The sequence below is a fragment of the Crocodylus siamensis genome, chromosome 2, assembly GCF_052110815.1.
Source record: "Crocodylus siamensis isolate JL-2025a chromosome 2, ASM5211081v1, whole genome shotgun sequence".
Lineage (NCBI taxonomy): Eukaryota > Metazoa > Chordata > Crocodylia > Crocodylidae > Crocodylus > Crocodylus siamensis.
In genome coordinates this window covers 234,638,539-234,661,859 of record NC_143396.1, presented here as the reverse complement: position 1 = coordinate 234,661,859, position 23,321 = coordinate 234,638,539, and the positions used below count along the sequence as shown (strand labels likewise).

At 41.8% G+C, this 23,321-nt stretch overlaps 1 protein-coding gene across 4 annotated transcripts in view; it reads right to left on the bottom strand.

Annotated features, from left to right (window-relative positions):
* The window catches only part of FSIP1 (fibrous sheath interacting protein 1), a 176,569-nt gene that overhangs the window by 97,153 nt on the left and 56,095 nt on the right, over positions 1 to 23,321 (bottom strand). For 3 of the 4 annotated variants that reach the window (XM_090033469.1, XM_090033471.1, XM_090033470.1), the window contains one exon: positions 10,596 to 10,742. The exons of the other annotated variant lie outside the window; for it this stretch is intronic. In XM_090033469.1, coding sequence (XP_089889595.1) covers positions 10,596 to 10,742 — 147 coding nt within the window. The remainder of the gene's footprint in view (positions 1 to 10,595; positions 10,743 to 23,321) is intronic. 4 annotated transcript variants of the gene reach the window in all.

The window sequence follows — 23,321 nt, the reverse complement described above, 5'->3', positions numbered from 1 at the left end:
ATTCACAATGAGGATTATCTTGCTGCCTGAGTGAGCTTACTGAAATCATTCAAGGAGCATAGTACTACCCAATGCAACTATGAATAGTGTAGAACTTAACCCACTTGGAATGCTAAATGTTGGCAAACCTGCAAAGTGGCATATGAATGACATAATAAGAGCTTGGCTTTGGTAACCAAGGAGCCAGTGCAAGAATCCAAGTCATAGAGTAGTCCAAGAAATAGCAGAGAATAAAACTTGCCAAAGTCTAATTACCTTTAACCCAAAAAGCATGCCCAACCATTTAAATAAAATCCCAGTTTAATCAATCACTCTTATTTTCAGAAGCAACTGAAGCATTCCTGGTTGACATACACTCTTAAGCAAGGAAACCAAGTAGTGTATCTCACTGGAAGGAAAGAGTTTTCTAGATTTCTACAAAAATTCTCAGCTTCACTTTTCAAAGTTGTGACAATTTAAAAACAAATATTTTTCTAACCATTATGTATATGACAGGTAAGTGAGCTCTGGGCTTTAAACCATAATACTTTGTATAACATGCAACTAATTTCTCAATTGACTAAGTGCAGAAAGCCTCAGAGTAATAGCTCAAAAGAGGCTTATTGGGGTAGCACAGTTAAAGACACATCAATTTATGCAGCCAATGGCACACATGAGAGCCACAAGCTACAAAAACTGGTGTGCCTCCCACCATGCAATATTACATCTAGCCACTTTTGACTTCCCAGCCCACCCTCCAACTCAAGCCAGGTATAGCAGCCCAGCAACTGCTGCTGCTGCTCCCTTCCCTCCTCCTCCACTGACAGCCCCACCCCTGCATGAAAAATTAACCCTCGAGGTAAGACAAGTTCCCTATGGTGTGCTCCGAAGCAGAGCACCTTAAAATGTTACCTGATAGATCAGGATTAATTTTTTTGCATGACCGGTCATTTTAGAAACACTTTGTAGTCATGCACATGTGTTTGATCATAGCTATCTTTCAGGAGCCAGATTGTGCAAAAAATGTCACTTCTGTCTGCATCCAAAGTTAAGTACATAAGAACTTTTAACTTCTTTTTTTACTCACATTTGAGATGCAGACCATTTAGCATTTGTTTTAAAAAGTACACCTTACATTCAAACGGATATGGTATATATACACACTATATAGGAATTCTGTATTAAGACAGAGTTTGATATCAATATAGAGCTCAAATATAAGATTTTAGCACAGCATTTATTGGTAACTAATTAGAGCTTTCTTCTCCAGAGATTGAAATATAAGCAAAAGAGTCAATTAAAGTGAAAAAGAAAAGCCTGAGGCAGTTTATTTAATTTGTTTTACAAGTTATAGCTCCTTTTGCATTTAAAACACAATTTTAAAACTAGCTTCTTGAGCAGAACATTTCCCGTCTCTTCAATTTCTTGTCAACTTTTATGTAATGGTCACCTCTGAGCTTTGACAGAACCCAAGGGAAGAAGCCCTCCCCCAACTTGAAGGGGAAACATTCCAATCTGAAACTCATGGCAGAATCTGTTCTGTGGTTATCATTCAAGTTTATATTTATAATAAAACTAACCAACTGCCCATCAAGAATGACAAGTAGGGGGGCGGGGAGGGGGCTGGGATGGAGTGCTGCTATACCGCCCCCTGGATGGGTGGGAGTGCCGCCACGCCCCATGCTACCGTCCACAGGTGGGGGAAAGCCAGTCCAACCTGGCAGGGGGGGAGCAGCAGGCCCAGACTGACCCAGCAGCAGCACAGGGATGGGAGGAGCAGGCTCAGGGATGACACGGGAGAGCGGGGGTGGGGAAGGAGTGGGCTCAGGCTTGATGGGGGAACAAATCTCACTCCTCCCCTCCCCCCACAGCTGCTGTGTTGAGCTGGTCCCGCCCACACTGCCGCTGCAAACCAGCTTTTCCCCCAGCTATGGCTCGCTCCCCCACATTGTGCCCAGGCCCAGTCCTTCCCTGCCCCCACCGTCACAACTGACACTACGGTGCAACTGCTCCCCCGCCGCGTTGGGCCCACTTGGGGACAAGAGGAGTGGGCTTGGGACTGATGCGGGGGAGGGGAGTGGAGGAGAAGTGGACCCAGGCTCAAGGGGGGAAGGAGGCGGCCTGTTCCTTCCCTCCCCCAGCCGCTGCCATATTGGGCTAGGCCTGCTGTTCCACCTGCCATTGCAAGCAGGCTTTTCCCTCACTTGGGCCCACTCCTGCTCCCCCCCCACGTTACCTGCAGGGAGAAAGGTGGGGGAGGGGGCAAGGCCAGCCCTGATGGCCTCGCTCCCCCCTTCCATCCACTCTGTTGCCACTACCTCCAGGGAGCAGGGTGGGGGGAGCAAAACCAGGTGACCTTGCCCCCCCCATTCCCTCCACTGCATCCCCGCCATCATGGCGGCGGGCTGCCTTCTGTCAGAATGCTTCTTTGCACTCTGATTGGCTGTTTGTCAGCCAATCAGACTGCAAATAAAGTCTAACAAACAGATAGACAGACAGACTTAGGCTTTTATAATATTAGAATGATGGTTATAATAATAAAGCTATGGTTATAATGTGTTTAGAAAAATAAGTGTACATTACAAATATATATGTATATATGAGAACATATAATTAGTGTTAATGAGACATCACTAAATGATGAACTGTCTTTTCCATTATTTTTCCTATGGTATTTCATTTGGAATTTCTTGGCACAGGGCTAGCAGGTGGATATTTTCACATGAACTTAGATGTCAATAAAGAATTCAGATCGACTTTAACAAAGAACTCAAAGTGCATATAATACTATTGGAAAAGGTTTTCTCTAATTACCAGGGCAACTTTTAAAAGGTAATGCTGACAGAAACCACTTAAACCAAAAATTATTGTCTTCAAATTCCTTTTTCTCCCCCTTTATGTTTTCCTGAACAGAGCGGGTTGCTGAGGGGCAGTAAGGAGGGAATTACTATCATTGACCCTGGGTCCAACATACACTGTGCTTTACTTTTTTCACATAAATAGTTCTATTGACTTGAGAGGAAATACTCTGCATCCTAAGTTATATTTCATTTTGCCACTTTATCCTTCTCCAAACCACTCTTTAAACATTCTCCTCTGCTCTAATGCCTAACAACTCCTGCCAGCTGACAATGCTTAGGCAAATACTGAACACTGAATTAAAATTACTGTCTACCAGATGCTTGTTTCAGATTTTTCTTATGAGTTCTACCTTTTCCATTCCAAATGTTTCCTCTTGTCATATACCAAAGAGTTAAATGGAAATAAAGTACAAATTTTCTATTTAACTTTAGCAAAACGATTAGCAAAATGTAGTCCATATTTCCAAGCAGGGCTCTAACAACTATCACAAACGTAATCTATAATAACAAAAACAAGCAGCGCATTTTGTTTGGAAAGTGTGCCCTCCTGGGAATTTTTTGACCTCTGAACCCAGCCAAATAAAACTCTCCACATTTCTAGGAGGTAAGCAAAAAGACATGCAATGACTAATACATACTTTACCCTTTATTCGGAGAAAAAGAACAAACAAACAAGTCATTCAGCTGATTTAACTGCATACGAGTAAGTCTCCTCCACTACTGACATTTTTACTGAGTTTTAGTCTGAAACAAAAGGTTTATAGAGTTGGCTTTTGAAAATAACTGATAATTAAAGAGTGACAAATCAAGTGCTACATTAGGTTAAAAGTCTATTAAAATAATCTACCATTCCAAAATGTTTGTAGAACTAAAATATATGTCATGAATAAAAAGCAAAAAGAAGTCTCCAGTTAAGGCAATTTTAGTGCCCATGCCATAAGCCTACATGTAATAAACTCTGAGGAATTGTGCATTGCAGCAGAACCACCCAGCTGCACACACATTTGATACACAATGAATCAAATTCTGGACACAAAACCTTAAATCAAAATTTAACATTTTCTGTAAAGATATTTGTAAGGTAAATGTATCAAATATGATTTAATGGAAAAAGCTTTAGGTAAGATCTGAGGCTTTGCTTTTGAATGCGATTCAAACAAATTTGGATGAAGCTGGAGACACCTACACACTCCTAACTACACTTATGCATTCTAGTCAACTTCCTTACCAAGTCCTCTTACTTTACATCTGTGTCTGTTTATCCCAACTTAGCCTCACCTACATGTTGTTTATCTCTATTAAGGTCCATATAACAGCAGTATAACAAATGCTTGTAACATTCATTGTTTTTCATAAAGCCCCAGATTCTGGTATAAGCTTATTAAACAAGGTTTTTTTAATCTTCATTTTAAGTAAGCTTGTTTCCAGAGCTGTAGACAGAAGTTAGAAAATGTTAAATGTATATGCTCAAATCCAAGAATTCAAAGAGAAAGGACATCAAATTTATTTAAATGACTTTAAAGTCAAATCTCATGGATTTTTGGGACCCAATTCCCGACTTTTTTTTCCAGTGCTTGGAATTAAAAATAATGTTCTAAGTAATAACGAATTCTATTATCCTCCCATCACCACCACCTCCACCACCCTTCCCCCCCCCAACCAGTACAATTCCTCTTCCCTCAGGGCATTTGGTGCACTGCATGATATATATAACATTTCTGGAGGTGCAGCGATAAGTTCCAGGAATGGCGATGATTCTGTTGTGGGATGTAGTTATAGTGGGGGTGGTGGAGATATGTTGGCAGGTTTTGCATTCCTTGTCCTGGCATAGTCTAGATCCATTTGTCGATGTCGTTTGGGTCATAGGGAACCTACCCAGCTCCTCAAAGGGAACCTACCCAGCACCTTCCATAGATGAGGCTATGAACTTCACTTCCTAAATCTACTGGATACAAAAAATCATGGATTCAATACAGACATTGGTTTTATGACACATTACAACCTGCCTGATATCTGATTCACCAGGTACCTGCATGACAGTCTCTTTTCTACCTTGTACTCTATTACTGCACTGCCTCTCTTTAGTCTTTTTTCCCCCTGCTCTCTTCTCCCTCCCCCTTCCCCTTCCCCTTCCCTCCCTCTCCCTCTGCTTCACCTTTTGTCTTTTTAATTCTACCTATTTACATTTTCACTGACATCCTGCCACCCTCTTAGCTTCTTTCATTTCTGGGAATCTCAGAACATCAGAGACTCCCCATGCCTGACGAAGGGTGACTGCGCTCAAAAGCTTGCCACATTTTTTTTCCAAATACTTAGTTGGTCTAACAAAAGATATCACATCTACTCAAAGAACCTTGCCTGCCTATGTCCTTAGACTGACACGGCGACAACCAAAAACCCTGAAAATTAAGTGCATTTTCTGAAGTTTATCTATGTTGTGCCTGGTTCATATGATCAGAGACACAATGAGAAATGTCTTGCATTCAGAAGCTTGTCTAACTTCATCCCAACTACAGAGTTGGTCCAAAAAAATATATATTATCTTAATAAATCCTGCACACACACAATTTCTGGACTATCATGGTTACAACATCACTCTTACACTATCTAAAAATTACAATATTTTAACCTCTGCTGATTCAAAAAACATTGAGAGAAGGCTGAAACATGGCTGAGTGGTTATTTAAAAGATTTCTACCTTGCTTTCTAAGGAATTTAATATAAAACTTAAATAACTGGGTTGAAAAAAGAGATTCCATAAAAATTCCTTTAACATTAGCCATTCAACATTTGATGCCTAACAGTCCATATCCTAAAAATTAGTTTATTCAAAGAAGTTTTCAGCAGAAGTATATTTGCATCCTCATTTTCAATATGGCTATGTTTTAAATACTACTCTATGCTTATAACTTTTCACTCAAAGATCTCAAATATGTTTACAATTACTTCTCTGTAAGCTGGATAAATATTACATCCTCATTTATAGATTAACAAAATAGGGTCCATGCAGGCTAAACAACATGTAGTCAGTAGCAGAAACATTAACAAAATCCATAGCTTCTACCATACTGTTCTGTGCCCAATTTACTACAGTACATTTATATGAGTTCTCAGAGTTTACTTTTGTTTTGCACTGAAAAGGACCTGAGAGCCATTTTTTGGAGATAGTGCAAATACCATGCTCCAAAACGCAGAAGATAGAAAGATCATCTTTACTGGACAGAAGACACTAGCAAAATGAATATGTAATACAATATGCATATACATGGTTAAAAGTATATAAGTATGTGTATGTATTTTATACATATTTATAAAATGCCAGCACTCTTTCCTGCCTAGGCAGGGGGTCAGACTCGATGATCTGTTGAGGTCTCTTCTGACCCTAGCATCTATGAATCTATAAATCTATTTATTATTATAAATGTATTTATAATAAATTTCATATGTAGATATAGAATCACATATTCCTTATGCTAGTTTCCTCCGCCTCATAAACAAAAGGGGGAAAAATCCAAAATAAGACAGGCATCTACTATAAGATGGCTAGGATAGGCAACACTAAAAAGGAAACTTTTTATTTTGTTAATGCTGGATGTCCTCATTTACTCTTATACCTTCATTCAGATTTTGCTCTTCAAAGTAAATGAATATTTTACAAATGTGAATCATCAAAAAATGTGAATCATCAAAAAATGATGCTGCGACTTCCCAAATGTTAACAGGAAACTAAAGAGCTGTATAAATTACTAAAATACAATATAAGTTTAAGTCAAAGCTGCATATTTAGGACATATTTCTTTATTATCCACAAAATGCTGTATATTGTAAGGCTAATAGTCACCGGACTTAAAAGCTACATGCCTTAATTAGCAGCAGAGTAGGCATTCCAGGTGACTTATGATTCCTACTCAAGCAGCTTTTCTTCTACTGAAGACCCACAGCTTGGGTTCTTCCTGTTGATGTTAACCAAGCCCATAAACTTGAGTAAAAATGACACGGAAAGAGAACTCGTGCTGGCCTTCTTGTATTGATGAATGCTTACACACACGAGCAGTCACAGTACCCTCAGCAGAACTACTCGAGTAAGGACTTGGCAATGTAGATATAAGCTGCACCTTCTAACCTCCCTCTTTCAAGTGCTCTATTAGACTATATTACTCATTCCTCTAAATCAGTGGTTCTCTGCCTTTTCAGATGCAAGGCACCCCTCATTAGACTCAATGTACCCCTCAGAAAATCCCAGCTCTTAATTTTCACTGTTTTTTAACTTCCTGAAGAATAATAGAGCAGAATAATTCTTCTGCTACAAAGATCTCAGAAAGACTACTACAAGTCTCAATATTTTTAGCACTACAAGTTCTTATTTGAACTCTCTGGGTCTATCTTATGACTCATGTTTGTACACCTACCAGTGACAACACTGTACAGCACCCTTTAGCACCCTTGAGAGAATTTCAGGGCACTCCAGTGTACTGGGGCACTCTGGCTGAGAATCACTGCTTTAAAGTGTGAAAACCTGTATCATGAAATCTGTTTTCATAAAAAAATACTTAGCAATGTTTAGGTTCAAGGGCAGAAGGGGCTTACTGCCACTTGCTAGCTTGTTAAAGTCCAAGTGGTTTACAACCCATTTACCGTATTTTTCGGACCATAAGACGCACTTTTTTCCCCCCAAAAGTGGGGGGAAAACGAGGGTGCGTCTTATGGTCCAAAGGTGTGTGTCCCAGGGAGACGGGGCGGAGCTTGCCCGCGGAGTCGGCGGAGCCCGAGCGGGACACCCGCCGCTTGTTTATGCCGTGTCCCGGGGAGACGCGGAGCTTGCCCGCGGAGGCGGCGGAGCCCGAGCGGGACATCCGCCGCTTGTTTACACTGGAAGCCGGCGCCCGTGCCGGTGGCCGGGAGCCGGCAATAAAAATGGCCGGCCGGAACAGACGGGGCAGGAGTCCGAAGGAGGGACTCGCTGCCGCGGAGACTGAGGCTCCAGGAGGGGTGCGTCTTATGGTCAGGTAATTTGCAGCAGAGAAACAGAGTTTGTTGAGCTTTTAACTATTTTACTACACTGAAAAGAAGGCAAAGCCAATGGAAACAATTAAAAAGGCTGGTGGTGGAGGGCAAGAGACAGGTGCAATGTAGTCAAATGAAGAGAAAAGGAGTAATGTTTTGAACGATGTTTTCAGTGCTTTCATCATTTCCTTCACAATGTTTTGAGTAAATACAGAAGTACAAGGTGGAAACAAGAGAAAACAATGCAAAATAGGCTGAATTGGGAATGAATAAAGCCCTAGAGAGGGGTTTAGCTTTAGAGATTAAACAGAAAGTATAGATTTTAGAATAGCTGTGCAGGAGAAACTAAATATTTGACAAAAGCCTATATATAAAAGTTGGTTGATCATACATCCCATTTTCACTGGGACAATCCCTTTTTAAACATCTATCCTAGGCATCCCACTAATTTGTTGAAGTGAATGTTTTTATCCCGTTTTCAGAAACCTCCACAACCGAATGCAGTGGTGGCAGTCTCCACTGATAGACATGATACAAAGTAGACAGTCTTCCAGCATCCCACAGCGCTTAGCTGAGTGTTCTAGAGAGCATGGGGTGGGGAGCAGAGGCCAGAGACAGGAGCCCAGAGACAGTGGAGCATGCCCAAGAGCAGGGCAGAAAAAGTGTGTGCAGGATACCAAGGACCTTTGAAAATGAAGCACTTAGGTAACCCCCCTGCCAAAAATAACATTTTTCAGGCTATCCCATTTTAAAACTTGGGAAATAGGGTTACCCTATATAAAACGAAAGGGAGGGAGGGAGAGAGGGAGAGAGAACTACCACCAAACAATAATAAGTTTGAATAACAGGGAAGAAGAGAAAAATTCATCTGAAAAAAAATATTTACCAAATTGTTCACTCCTTATTCAAGCAAGACTCCAATTTAAGAGAGACTTGGTGAAATGTGTTTGTGCTCTTTAATTTTCTTGCAACACAAAGAGACTTCAATAACTAATTCAACTGATCTATTAATAACTGTCCTCTAACCTATACCCATTCCTCATAATATAGCCACCAGTTCATCCAATCTGTTATGATCCTGTAGGGGCTAGAAATACAAACTGACAAAAGATTCCTTAATCAGTTTGAGGGCAAAATTCTTTCCCAATAATTTAGGCACCTAACTATAATTGATTTTAACTTACCTGAATCCCTGAAAAACTGTTAATACTAAAAGTTGGGTGGGTCCTCTGCCTCTTCCTTTTCATTGCTTCTTTGCAACTCAGTTTTAAAGCTAAGGTGAATGGGTCTTCAGAACTTAAGCAGGATCCACAGGATTCTACTTGCATGCCTTAGAGATAGAATAGTGCTCTTTTGAAAAATTACTTGGAAAATACATTGAAAAATCAATGTATTTATTGTAGCTTATTACTGTGACAATTTTTCTAACAAAGATAAATGGAGAGCCAAGAGTTTAGTTTGACTGAGTTACACCAAAAGTACTGAACCCTTTCCTTGATTACCAATCCTTATGTTTTATTCTTGGGTGATTTTCTAATTCTTCAGGCTACAGTCACTACACTGAATTTTTCATCCTCTGTCCTAACCTGACAGTTAAACCCATTCTCACTTTCCTCATATTCCACTCCTTCCAAGAAGTAGAACTGAATTTGGGAAAAGACAAGTGCTAATTAGCTGCTTTCGTGCATCTTTGGTCAATAAAAATCAGAGTACTTAGTCTCACCCACGTACCCACCCACTAGGTGTACTGCATTTTATTTTCCTTTTGCCTACTCCCATTCCTGTTTCAAGCTTGACCAATTTTTTAAAAGTCTTTAAAGAATACGATAAGTCAAATTAAGAGAAAGGCACTCCCAAAAATAATTAAGCTGGCATAAGAATAAAGAAATGCTTCAGAGTGAAATAAAGTGATGAGAAACATTTCCAAGTAAAAAGACTGTTAGTCATGAAAAGGCATCCTGGATCCAGCTGGACACACTGCAAAAGAGATGAATAAAGTATGCTTATCTGTGACAGCCAAACTGTGTTACTATAAGCTAATTTAAAGCAGTTGTCAAAGATTTCAGAAACAGTCACAGCATAAGTCATATATTCTGCAAATATAACTAGAAGTGTCTGGAAGCAGATCTCTCTACAAACCAGTGGTAATTTAACAAGCATTGTTCCAAATCCACAAGGGGAAATTGGGGGGGAGAAGCAGGGGGGTTGGATTTACTTTGAAAGTACTATCAAATACAGTTCTCAGAAGGAAAGAACACTTAGACTTATTGAATATAACTTGAGGCTATGGGCCAGATACAAATCTCTCACATAAGCTCCTCTACTTAGACACTGCAACACCCAAAAATGAAATGTCTTATGCCAGGAGAGTGAGCCTAAATCAACAGGGTTAGTGTGTAAAATCCCCATGCAGTCAACAGAGAAATTTACATGACTCCAGAACACTATGTAGGAACCAAGGGGAAGCAGCTACCATATTTACTAGGCCTGTGCGAAGCAGCTAGTATTCACTTTGGATTCGGATTTGGCCGATTCGGGGGACAGTGATTTGATTTGGTGATTTGAATCACTGTCCTAAATCAATTCAGTCAAATCTGATTTGGAAATTCAGCCACTGCAAAATCAGCTAACTCTCCAAATCAAACAGGCCCCATCTCCCGCCTGCTCTCCCAGCCCCATCAATGGCTGCCCCACTTGGCCCCAGCATCCTGGCACTTAAAAACAAAAAACAAAAAAAAGCCCCACACTCACCGGCTCTTGCCAGGCAGAGGGGGGAATCCCCGCTGCCCTCCAATGCCCCACACTGCATGTGGGGGTGCTTTGCCATGAGCCCTCTTTCTCCACCCGCTCTCCCAGATCCATCAATGGCTGCCCTGCCTGGTCCCAATGTACCAGCACCTAAAAAAAAAAAAAAAAAAAAAATGCTATACACTCACTGGCAACTTCCAGGTGGGAGGGGCAATCCCAGCTGCCCCCCACTGCCCTGTGCTGCATGGTGGGGGCTCTGCCATGAGCCCCTAGAAACCCCAACAGCTGCTGCAACATCTGGTGAGTGTGGGGCTTTTCTTTTTTTTTAAAACGCTGGGGCTGGGCAGAGCAGCCCTGGTTGGGAGAGCAGGCAGGAGATGGGGATTCGTGGCAGAGGCCCCCCATGCAGCGCAGGGTTGTGGGGGGCAGCAGAGATCACCCTGCTGCCTGGAAGAAGCCTGAGATTGCAGGGTTTTGTTGTTTTCTTTGAAGCGCTGGGATACTGGGGTTGGGCGGGGCAGCCATTGATGGGGCTGGAAGAATGGGCAGGGGTTGGGGTCTGGTAGGGGTCCCCCCATGATCCCCTCCTCCTCCTGCCCCCACCCCACCCCCTACTTACCAGCACAGAGTACGGGTCCAGCTGCAGGGATTGCCTGAACTGCCAAATCTCTTCTGAATCTTTTTCTGAACAGATTCAGAGGCTTCAGATTGATTCAGAACTTTTTACTGGTCTCCCAATTTGATCCCGATTCAGAGATTCAGCCGCTGAATCAGGCTGAATCTCCCCTGAATCGAATCAGCACCTGAAGCTTCGTGCAGCCCTAGTATTTAACCTAATCCAAGACAACTTGGAATCCAAGACAACCCTTCTATAATTGGATTCTATATATAGAAAATCTATACATGTTATAATTTTCCATGTACAAATTCTAACTATTGGAGGGTCATCTTAAATTCATCACCTCTCTCTGCTACAGTAAACAGCAACAGGAAAAGCAGCAGCAGCCTAGGAAGCAGATGGTGGCGGGGTGGGGGGGAGGTAGGCAGCCTGACCTCTACCCCTTGCTCTGCCATTACTTGTTCCCCCTGTGCCTACCTTCCATACCTTCCATACATGACACTGCAGCTGCTGCCACTGGCACTGTGTGGCCAAGCTGAGTTGACCCAGGCTGAGACAGAGCTACTCTGTTCTACATGTCTCCAGATGCAATGGGACTGGACTCACATTGGACAGTAGCACTGGGGGATGGGATGAGTACTGCTTGGGCTCAGGACCAGCATTAGAGCCACAGCAGCTTCTTCCCCCCCAGTTATGAGAACAATTTGGATTTAAATTTCTTAAATGACTTCCACTATTTTAAAGCAAAAACAGATGATTTAGAAACTGCAGCTATATATTCCTTCCATATTCATATCATTCCATATATCATTTATACAGTATTCCATTTGTTCTGGTACAATGGGTGAAATTCAGGTCCCACTGAAGTCAATGGAGGTTTTAAACACCGATTTCAATGAAGATAGGCCTTCATACCCTTTGTCTAGATCTTCTCCAGTAGGAATTGCATCCACATTAGAATTTAGACTTGTGTGCTGTGCAGAATTAAATCACATCAGGAATGGTTATTTCAGGCTAACATATACTGTTTATAAACTTATTGCTCTGCAAAAAAACCCAAAAAACAATCAATTAAAAGCTTCCTTGCTCACCAAATGGCTTGTGGAAACTTGGGAAACTGGTAACAAAATCCAAGGTAATTCAATGGAAATTCTGTCAGTGACAGCAGAGCTAAGTTTTTACCACAAGTCTCTAATATAGTAGATCCAAGTCCCATCTGCTTAACTACATGGACTCTTAATAAGAATCGGAAAAATTTAGGTTCTTCAGCTTCTGGGTTCTAAAAATGAGCATGTTCCTGCATGCTTAACTCTCCACTTCAGTTTCCTATATCTTGTCTGGTCTACAGAGGATAAGAGCTTACTACTGGTGCCAAATGGAGTTAATAGCTGCCTTATCCACAGTGCACTGGATAAAGCAGGATATCCAAGGGAAAAAAAAAATCATAGAAATATAAGACTGGAATAGATGTTTAGAGTTCATAGATGTTTAGCATTCGTCTTGTTAAACCATGCACTCTGAGCCAGCATACTTGTCCCTAGAATATCCCCAACAGATGTTAATATAACCTGTTCTTAAAAAAAAAAGCTTCCAAAAGCAAATGCCACTGCTTGTCTAGGCAAGTGCCAGTGCTAAACCAGCCTGATAATTATAATATTTTCCCTAAAATCTACCCTAAGGTATTTTTCTTACTGCAATTTAAGAAAAAAACATTCTTTTCCTGGCCCTAGGGGACCTGAAGAACTACTAATCACAATCCCTTTTACAGGCAAACTTTTACATAGTGGAAGTTCTGTTATGCCCCCTCCATCTCTCTCAAGCCTTTTCTTTTCTAGACTAAACAAACTGAATTCCTTCAGTTTTTCTTCCGAGGTCATGTTATCTAATACGTACATCATTTTTGTGGCTGACCTCTGGACTCTCTCCAATCTGTCTACTTCTTTCATGTAGAGTACTGTGTCCATTTTTGGATACTATTTCAGTTGAGACTTCACCAGATCTGAGTAGAGCAGAAAAATTACCTGCCCAGACTTGCACATAAAAAAATCCTGTCACTACATACAAGAATATTTGCACTTTTTTCAATGGCATGACACTGTTGACTCATATTTAATTTATAGTCTGCTATAATTCCCTGATCCTTTTTTGAAGTATTGCTGCCTATCTAATTAATTCCCATCTTTAACTGTACTTATGACGTCTCCTTCCTTAGTGTAGAAATTTGCACTTTTCTTCACTGATTTCAGAACATTTGTATAATTTATCAAGATAATTTTGAATTCCAATCCTGTCCTCCACAGTGCTTCCAGTCTCTCCCAATTTGGTTTGGCAGATTTTAAAAGTGTACTATATATTCAGTCACACAAGTCACTAGCAAATATACTAACAACTAATGAACCCAAAACAGATTGTTTCGGGGTCACACAGGGGTAGGTGCAGCAAAAAAAGGGAGAGAGACCTGAAAAATGAGTAGACAAACTGGAAACTGCTGAGGAGACTGGCCAGTAAAAGGTAAATTTTAATGGAGTATTCCAATGAGGTGATAGGTATGTGTGGTGAACTGGTGAAAGCTGCATAAAAGCAGCACTAAAGAATGAATGAAGTATCTGTGATAAAATTAACCCTCACCCATTCTCATGAAACTGTAACTGTTGTTCTCATGGAGTAACTTGTTGCCCTGCAATTCAACGTTGTTGGCATCATGGGGTAGCTTGTTACCCCACCCACATGAACAAAATGGAACCAGTGGCAACAGTATAAATATACCAAAAACTATTTATTAAACATACAGATTGTTTGAAAGAGTATTTATGATGACTTGAACCCCAAATATTATTTAACTAGAACTATGAACAAAATTTAAACTTTTTTTAGAGTTTGAAAGCACAAATGAAAAATTTGCTAAGTCTGCAGTTTGTACTCTCTTCAAACTAACAAGTACTTCCAAAAACATTTCCTAACTGTTTTAACTAAATATTGCATTCCTCACGAAGCCACAGTAGTATACTGTGGTGCACACAAGCAAATCACTTACAATCCTTGCATTATTTCCAGGTTTTGCACTCATCTATCCTTGGACAAAAAACACAATATCCACTCACGCTTGCAGAAGGTTCTACTGGGGTGCATTGTGGCAATTTGTAATTTACAGCAGTCATACCAGACTTGATGGGACTTAGACAGATTATGTCTATCCATTGTTCTTCGTTTTATTTGTCTGTTGATCAACTGTTCTCCAAGCTCCTGCAAAAAAAAATACTGTCTTCTTAAATGTGATCTTTGCTTCCAGTTTGCATTGTGGCCTAGCCAAATGATAAGGCTGGCAATGGCAGCCACATCCAGCATACTGAAAAATAGTGTTATTGGTCACCTATTGATTTTCCATCTGCAGGTGGTCATACGGACTTAAGTGGCCAAGGTTAACCACCCCAACCTTGTTTTTATTGTAGTCATGGATGATGTCCAGCTTTCTTTGCTCTCCACCCACTGACATGTCATAGTGCATGCTCAACAGCAACATCACAACTTTGGACTTCTTTGGAACATAGAAAATTAGGGATAGTTCCCTCCCCATCAAAAGCAAAAATAGATTAAAAGTTTTCCCTTCTTTGATTTGCTTGCATTTCGTTTCGGACATTGGCCTTGTTTTTCCAAATTGTACCTGCATAGGTCAAGTCCTGCTGTAGCAGTCTTTCTGCCAGGTCAGTACTTGTGAAGAAATTGTCACCCACAATATTTCTTCCTGTCACGTACACCAGGGATGAACCCGTTTTTTAACAACCCAGGTACCAAAATTACCTTGGCATGGAGCTTTTGGTTGCTTGCCCAGGTAGATGTCTCCAGACAAGGGGAATAGTTTCATAGTTTCATAGTTTCTAGGGTTGGAAGGGACCTGAGTAGATCATCTAGTCTGACCCCCTGCCATGGCAGGAAAGAGTACTGGGGTCAAACAACCCCAGCAAGGTGTACATCTAGCCTCCTCTTAAAGACCCCCAGGGTAGGAGCCAGCACCACTTCTCTTCGAAGTTGGTTCCAGATCCTAGCCGCCCTGACCGTGAAGTAGCGCCTCCTGATATCTAGCCTAAATCTACCCTATGCCAGCTTGTGACCGTTATTCCTGGTCACTCCTGATAGTGCACAGGCGAACAGGGACTTCCCCAGTACCTGATGATCCCCCCTGACTAGTTTATTAACAGGCCACTAGATCCCCCCTCAGCCTTCTTTTGGAGGCTGAACAGGTTCAGGTCCCGTAGCCTCTCCTCATAAGGCCTGCCCTGCTGCCCCCTGATCATACGAGTGGCCCTCCTCTGGACCCTCTCCATGTTGTTCACACCCCTCTTGAAGTGCAGCACCCAGAACTGGATGCAGTACTCCAGCTGCGGCCTGACCAGTGCTGCATAGAGGGGGAGGATCACCTCCTTGGATCTGCTTGAGATGCATCTGTGGATGCATGACAAGGTACAGTTGGCCTTCCTGACTGCATCCCCACACTGCCAGCCCATGTTCATCTTGGAGTCAATGATGACTCCGAGATCCTTTTCTGCCTCTGTGCTGACAAGAATGGAGTTCCCCAACCTGCAGGTATGGTGCCGGGTGTTCCTCCCCAGGTGCATCACTTTGCACTTGTCGGTGTTGAATCCCATCCTATTCTCATCTGCCCACCCTTGCACCCTGTCTAGGTCCGATTGCAGCCTACTCCTCCCTTCTAGCATGCCAACATCCCCCCACATCTTAGTGTCATCAGCAAATTTGAACAGGGTGCTTTTTACCCCCTCGTCCAAGTCACTGATAAAGATGTTGAACAGTGCGGGCCCAAGGACTAAGCCCTGCGGAACCCCACTGCTCACATCCCTCCAGGCCGAAAATGACCCATCCACTACCACTCTCTGGGTGCACCCCTCCAGCCAGTTGGAGACCCAATTGACTGTGTGGGTGTTGACACCACAGTCCCCCAGTTTCTTAATGAGAACGGGGTGAGAGACAGTGTCAAAGGCCTTTGAAAGTCTAGGAAGACTATGTCCACTGCTACCCCTGCATCTAATGATTTGGTGTTCTGATCATAGAAGGCCACCAGGTTGGTCTGACAGGACCTGCCACTGATGAACCCGTGTTGGTTGCCCCTAAGCATAATCTCCCCTGCTGGCCCCTCATGGATACGTGCCAGAATAATTTTCTCAAAAAGCTTGCCCAGGATCGAGTTAAGACTAACTGGCCTATAGTTTCCTGGGTCCTCCTTCTCCCCTTTTTGAAAATGGGAACCACACTGGCCCTCTTCCAGTCCTCTGGCACCACGCCAGAGCACCACGAGTGCTCATAAAGCTGTGCCAGGGGTCCTGCAATGACCTCAGCCAATTCCTTTAGTACTCTAGGATGGAGATCGTCCGGATACATCCATTCCCTCCAGAAGTTCCCTAACTAGTTCCTCACTAACCCTTGGCCTAGGTGTGCCTCCCCTGGGGCCTAAGGGGGGTTCAGCAGGGGGGTGACTGCTTCGGTCCATGCTTAGCAAAATGGAGGCAAAGAAATCATTAAATATGTTGGCTTTGTCATCTGGTGTGACGACCAAATTTCCTAACGTGTCCTGCAGGGGCCCCACATTACCCAGAACCTTCTTTTTACCCCTATGTATTTAAAAAAGGACTTCTTGTTGTCCTTAATCACAGCACCACCAAATTTTCAAGCCATATTTGACAGGTTTGCTGGGCATATTCTGCTGGAAGGGACAGTGACCCCTGAATGCAATGAGCTGCTCATCAACCATCAGATGTATTCCTGGAATATACCATTTCCTGAGCTGCTCCACAGATTGTGTCCAAATATCTCTTAAGGCAGAAAGCTTGTCCACAGCTCTCCTTTCCTCATGTGTCAGTTTGTTGTCAAATCTCAGGTAGCTGGTGATTTGACAGAATCATTTTAAATTCACTGTGCCATGGAAACAAGGTCACCCACTGCATTGCTCCCACAATTCCTCCAGTGTCTTGTGACCACCATGGTATAGCCCACTCAGTATCAGGAGGCCAATGTAGGCTTTCAGGTCTGTTTCATCCAGCTTTTCCACTCCTTTCTATTTTCAGGATGGCTACCATTCCACTCCCTGAATCTTCTTTCTGTGTCTCTGTTTGTTTCCCTTATAATAACAGTCATCAGGGTATCTTATGAGAGAAACAGGTGGAACGTTTCCATCACGGTGTCTTTATTACTTCTCTTGCTAGCCCAGCAATTTCATGGACTATGTCTTTGGCTGTTCTCCGATGATGTATTAGCCATGGACTTTTTTTCCCCCACACTCTGCCATTCTTTCCTCTAAAGGTGTCATCATCTGTAATGTTTTCTGGGGGTGGTGGCAGTGGTTCTGCTCCACGTCCTGCTGTAGCTCTCCTCAGTCTTCCATGGTGGCCTCAGGCTGGTCCCCTTCCCTTTCCCACTGGAAGTGTTGGCATCACTTCTGCTTGTGGCACCAACTCCTGCTTATCTGAGCTAGATGAAGGTTCCATAGACATGTGGTCTTCTTGCTCTGAACAATCTCCCATGTCTGGAACAAAGTCAGCATCCTCACTACCTTGGGATAAAATTTCATCAGTGGATGTATTGCTGTCATCCCCGGTTACCTGTGCAAGACAGGCTTCAGCGCTGAATACATGCTGCCATCCCATCCTGGACTACAGAAAAAAAAGAAAAAAGTGATTGCTGCTGAATGCATATAAATAACAATCAAGGACAAATCTGTCCACCTATGCTGTCACAGAAGCAATTCCACCTTGCCCTATGGCAGCATAGATAGAACCCTCTCCTCTTGGGCACAGAAGCCAGAGACCAGCATCCACCCTTTGCAGGCAAGCTAAATATAGGTGGATGCTGTCTGGAAATCACACATGCAGAGACTTACTGAGAGCACGTAAAAGGGGGACGGGGGGGGGTGTCAAGTCCTTACCATTGAAGGGGATTCCATAGTGTATTCTGTATTGCAGTATGATGATGTTCTATTTATTTTGTCCCTTTGCTCCTTGTCCTCACTTCCAACAAAGGCAGGGCAAACTAGCTTGTATGTTATGAAAAGAGCAGGTGAAGCAGAGTTTTGGCATGAAAAAAGAAAGGAGAGGTGAATTTGGCAAAGGGCAGGGTGTTTTGATGACCTTGCAGCCTGCAAACAAAGTGGTTAGCAAAAGGGATTACCACATCTTCTGCAAAAGCAGTGGAGGATGGCTATCCATTAGTTACCATGGATACCTGAAGTAGACATGAATGCTGTGTGAATGAATGCTGACCTTTCAGCTGCATCTACCCAAAGAGGCCAAACAGGTCTAAGCTTGTCATTAATACAGAAATTGCAGAGGTAACAACTTACTTACAACATGGGCTTGGGGTAAGTTGTTACCCCATATGGAAAAACACATTCATGCCTGGGGTAACACGTTACCCTGGGCAGTTTTTCATCCACAGAGAGCAAACCATTCATGTAAGCTGGCTGTTCTTTGGCGATATTTTGCACTGGGGTGCTAGTGACAATGTCCTAAAAAGAAAAAGTTTTAGATTTAATTAACTTTAAGATACTACTGAAAATATGTGTCTGGGGTAGGAAATTACCCCATGGGAATGTATGAAGGTTAAATGAAAAGGGTATCAAAGCTGAAATCACTTAATAAGCAAAACAGCAAACCAAGTCAGAAATGAAAGGAGCAGCTGTATGACGTGAAGTTGGGAAAGCAAGAAAATGAAATTTGAATGTAAATGCTCATTACAATGAGAAGCCAGTGGAATGGCTAGCTGGACAGGCACAGCATGACTGAAATAATAGACAAGGAAGGATTTGGCAGTGTAAATTTGGACAAACCAAAAAGGGCAACGGTTAGTATTGAAAGATCAAGAGGAACTTGTTACAGTAGTGAAAAAAGAGATGATGAAGTTATGGCCAAAATTATTTGGTTATCAAGGCAGAGAGGATGAATTTTAGAAATATTATGGAAGAAAAAAAAGAGAGACTTCCAAAACCCAGATGCAGGGAGAGAAGGAGAGAGAGAAAAAATGCTTTCTTGGTCTTTTTGCTCTTTACAATATACCCTGCAAAATCAAAATCAGCTTTTCTATCACATCTTCTGAAGGATTTCTTCTGGTACAAAGGGAACTCAGACCAGAAACAGACAACACCTTTTGTCATCTTTGTGCCACCATAAAATTTTTTACAGTAGCACATAGCAACAGCAAATAGATGTCCATACCTTTTGTTGTGCCACAATGTGGCCACAACAAAAAGGTATAAACTGTGGCAGGCCAGGTTCTTTGGGTAAATGTGGTATCTTTTATTAGACCAACTAAATAGTTGGAAGAATTGTTCTTAGCAAGCTTTTGGACACAAATGCCTCTTTTCAGGCACTGGAGAGAATATGCTGTCACCTGGGTAAATTAGAAGCCAATATGCAAAAATGCAGATCTGTGAAAATGCAGATGTGTTGTAGACAATAGGTGGGGGGGAGCAAAGGAAGAGAGATGTTGATCTGGTGAAAGAATGCAAGCTAGTAAACTGTAGAGAGTTTACCTGGGGTTACTGAATGGCAGGCAGGTTATAATGTGCCATAAATCCAATATCTATATTTAGTCCATGATTTTTTATATCCAGTAGATCTATGAAGTGAAGTTCATGGGCTTGTCTATGAAAGGTGTTTTGTAAATTCCCTTTGAGACTAAAACTGAGAGATTAGAGAGAGAATGGTTCTTTTGTGAGAAGTGTGCACCCACCAATAATTGGATATTTTTGTCTTCGATAGATTTTCAGTGTGCATTCATTCTGGTGCACAGTTGTTTGGTTTCTCCTACCTATTTACTATCAGGGTATCTGGATGATATATATTACATTTCTGGAGCTGCAGGTGTAATATCCAGGAATGGTGATTGTTCTAGTCTGGGGTGGAGTTATTGTAGGAGTGGTGGAGATGTGTTGGCAGGTTTTATATTTCTTATCTTGGCATGGTCTGGATCCATTCGATGTGTGCCATAGGCAGTTTGCTTCTGGTAATGAGGTTAGTGAGGTTTGATGCTTGTTTAAAAGCTATGATGGTTGGTTCTGGACAGATGTCTTTGAGAACTGGATCTTCTAGTATGGGTTGAAATTGTTTGAGGATTTTCCATATAGGTTCCAGGAAAGGATGGTATGTCATAATTAATGGTGTACAATTTGTGGGGATTTTCTTTTTGTACAGCAGCAATTCTTCATGTGGTATACAGATGGCTCTTTCAAAAGTGTGATCTATCACTCTGGAGGGGTGTCCTTGTTGGATGAAAGCCCTTTTGAGATTTGCAAGGTGGCAATCGCAGGTATTCTCCTCAGTGCAAATTAGGTGGTATTGGAGAGTTTGGCTGTAAATTACAGCTTTCTTTGTATGTTTAGGGTGATTACTAGTTCTGTGTAGATATGTATGGTGGTCTGTGGGTTTCTTGTATATGGTGGTTGTAGTTTACCATTCTGGTTATTGATCATAGTGTCTAAAAAGGAGATGTTGGTGCTGGCGTATTCAAGCGATAATCTGATGGAGGGGTGATGATTACTGAATTTATGATGGAAATCAATTAGAGACAGCAGATTTTTGGTCCAAATGATGATATCATTCATATATCTTAGGTATAGCATGGATTTGTTGGTGCTGTTCTTGAAGAATTGTTCTTCTAGGCGGGCCATACACAGGTTGGCATATTGTAGTGCCATTTTGATGCCCAAAAGTTTGCAAAGAACAATTTTTCCAACTATTTAGTTGGTGTAATAAAAGATACAGCATTTATCCAAAGAACCTTGTCTGCCTATGTCCTTAGACCTATACAGCAACAACCAACAACCCTAATAAAATGTGCCACTTTATTGCAGTGGATGTCTTTTTGCTTTATGATGGGAGAACACAGGCAGAAAAAGGTAGTTAACCAGGTTAGTCTGAAGGCAGTCAGAAGGCAGGGTAGACATACAGCTTCACAAACTAACTAAATAAGATATATGGAGAGAGTACAAGGGCACTAAAGTTCCCTTCAACAAATGCTGTGAAAGGATTTGCAGAAAGCAGAGTATAAGGAGAGAGAAATTAGAATACAAAAGGCAAGTGGGGAAGAGACAGAGAAATTGGGGGGGAGAGGGACAGTGCTGGAAGAGACAAAAACATTAAACCAAAAGAAAAAAAAGAGGTCACAAAAACTAATCTAGGTAATGAAAATAGAAGGCACAGTCCTTGTTTAGACCATATTTAACGCAGTCCAGTTTGTGGATGATTTCTTGTTTCAGTTTCCCATTCAAACTGATCTTAAATTTTTTAGCCTGAGGTCAGCAATGGAGTTTTCAGGGAAGTTGAAGTGTTCTGCCACAGGCTTTTGTGTCTTATGAAGCTGATGTTGGATCTGTGTTAATTCATTATTACACACTGAGCTCACCCTGTCTATCTGATGTAGACAGCAGACAAGCATCTGAGGCTGGTGATGGCATATATGACATTGGTAGAGTTGCAGGTGAATGAATCTTAGATGTTGTACTCCTTGTTATTAAGTCCAGTGATGATGTGGTCTGTGTTGATGTGGAAACACATGAGGCATTTAGGTCTATTGCAAGGCCTGGTGCCTCGTGAGAACAGAAGTTAGCCTGTGTATTGTCTGAGAGACAGTGCTTGAAGTTGTGGGGCTGCCTGTGAGCCAGGACAGGTTTGTTCCTAAAGGCTACCTTGAGACAGTTATCCTTTCCCAGAAGGGATTAGAGGTCACTAATGATGTGTTCAAGCTGTTGTCCTTGTCTCGAGGTTGGTATTGCACCAGGTCAGAAAAAAAGTTTGCGTCTGCCTTTGCTAATTTCAGCGGTTACAGTGTTGGGGTCGTATGGTAATTGTAACTGAACAGGAATCCCAGAAGATCTGGTTGTAACATACAGCTTGGCTGTAGACAACAGATCTAGTGGTGTACTTAGGATGAAAGCTGATGGCATGAAGATAGATGTGGAGGTCAGTAGATTTCTGATACAATGTGGTGGCAATGTGGCCACTGCAAACTTTCACTGTGGTGTCTGGGAAATGAATCTCCTGCATGGAGTATTCTAGAGTTACACTGACAGGGGCTGGAAGTTGGTAAACATCTTGGCCAGAACTGCTGGCAGTCTCCTGCTGCCCAGTGCAGGCACTCCCAAGGCTTGAGGGGCCCAGTCCTGCATATCTCAAACCTCAGAAGTTCCTGCTCATCTTTCCTCACCTACAGAGATGCTCCCTGAAATCTACTGGGGTGCCCTATTTCCAGGGTTCCCTATTGCCAGAGACTCGCCACAGAGATTGCCAGGAGAGCTTCTATAGAAGGGGAGGAACCCTGACTTTCCCCCTTTGCAGAAACACACCCCAGAAATCCTGGGGGTATGTCTGGAAGAGAGGAAATCCAGAACACTCCAGTGAGATCCTGGGGCTAAGAAATGAGGAAACCTGACTTTCACTCAGGAGTGAAGCCATATAAACAAATTCAAGATTTATATGAGCAGTAATTATTATCTAGGTACACATTAGCTAACGCAAAAATGTTTAAAAAGCTATCACCTCAATAAATGCATTAAAGACATTTCAAGTTCTTTTAAATATTTCAATTACAAGATACATTTCATGCAATTCACTCATAAGCTGAACATTTATTTGCATACAAACAAAAGGTATCCTACAAAATCTCACAAATAATTTCCTAAATGAGACTATCTAAAAAAAACCTACCCTATTTATTCTTCAGACCTGAAAGTCATTACACAACTTCTGTTGTCTATACCTAAGTTTTAGTTTCTAAATTTTTATAACCATACAAGAAATATAATAAAATGGTTAAAAAAGGATATTCTAGAATAGTGGACTCAGGTGCAGTTTTTGTGGTGAAGTTAACATAAAAAACTCTGTAGATTTCAGAAAAATACTAATGATTGCAATTAGAGTATTTTAGTCCAGTAGTGTGCTTACCACTGCCTTCTTCAATTAGACTCATGGCATTAGCACTTTACTATTCATGTGATGAGCCATGTAGGTGATTAAATTACCACCAGATGGGGTTGTTGCTTCACATACTAAAAAGCCATTACTAATATGAGATTAAATATCAGCATTAGAAAGTTTCCATTTGCAGTCTCA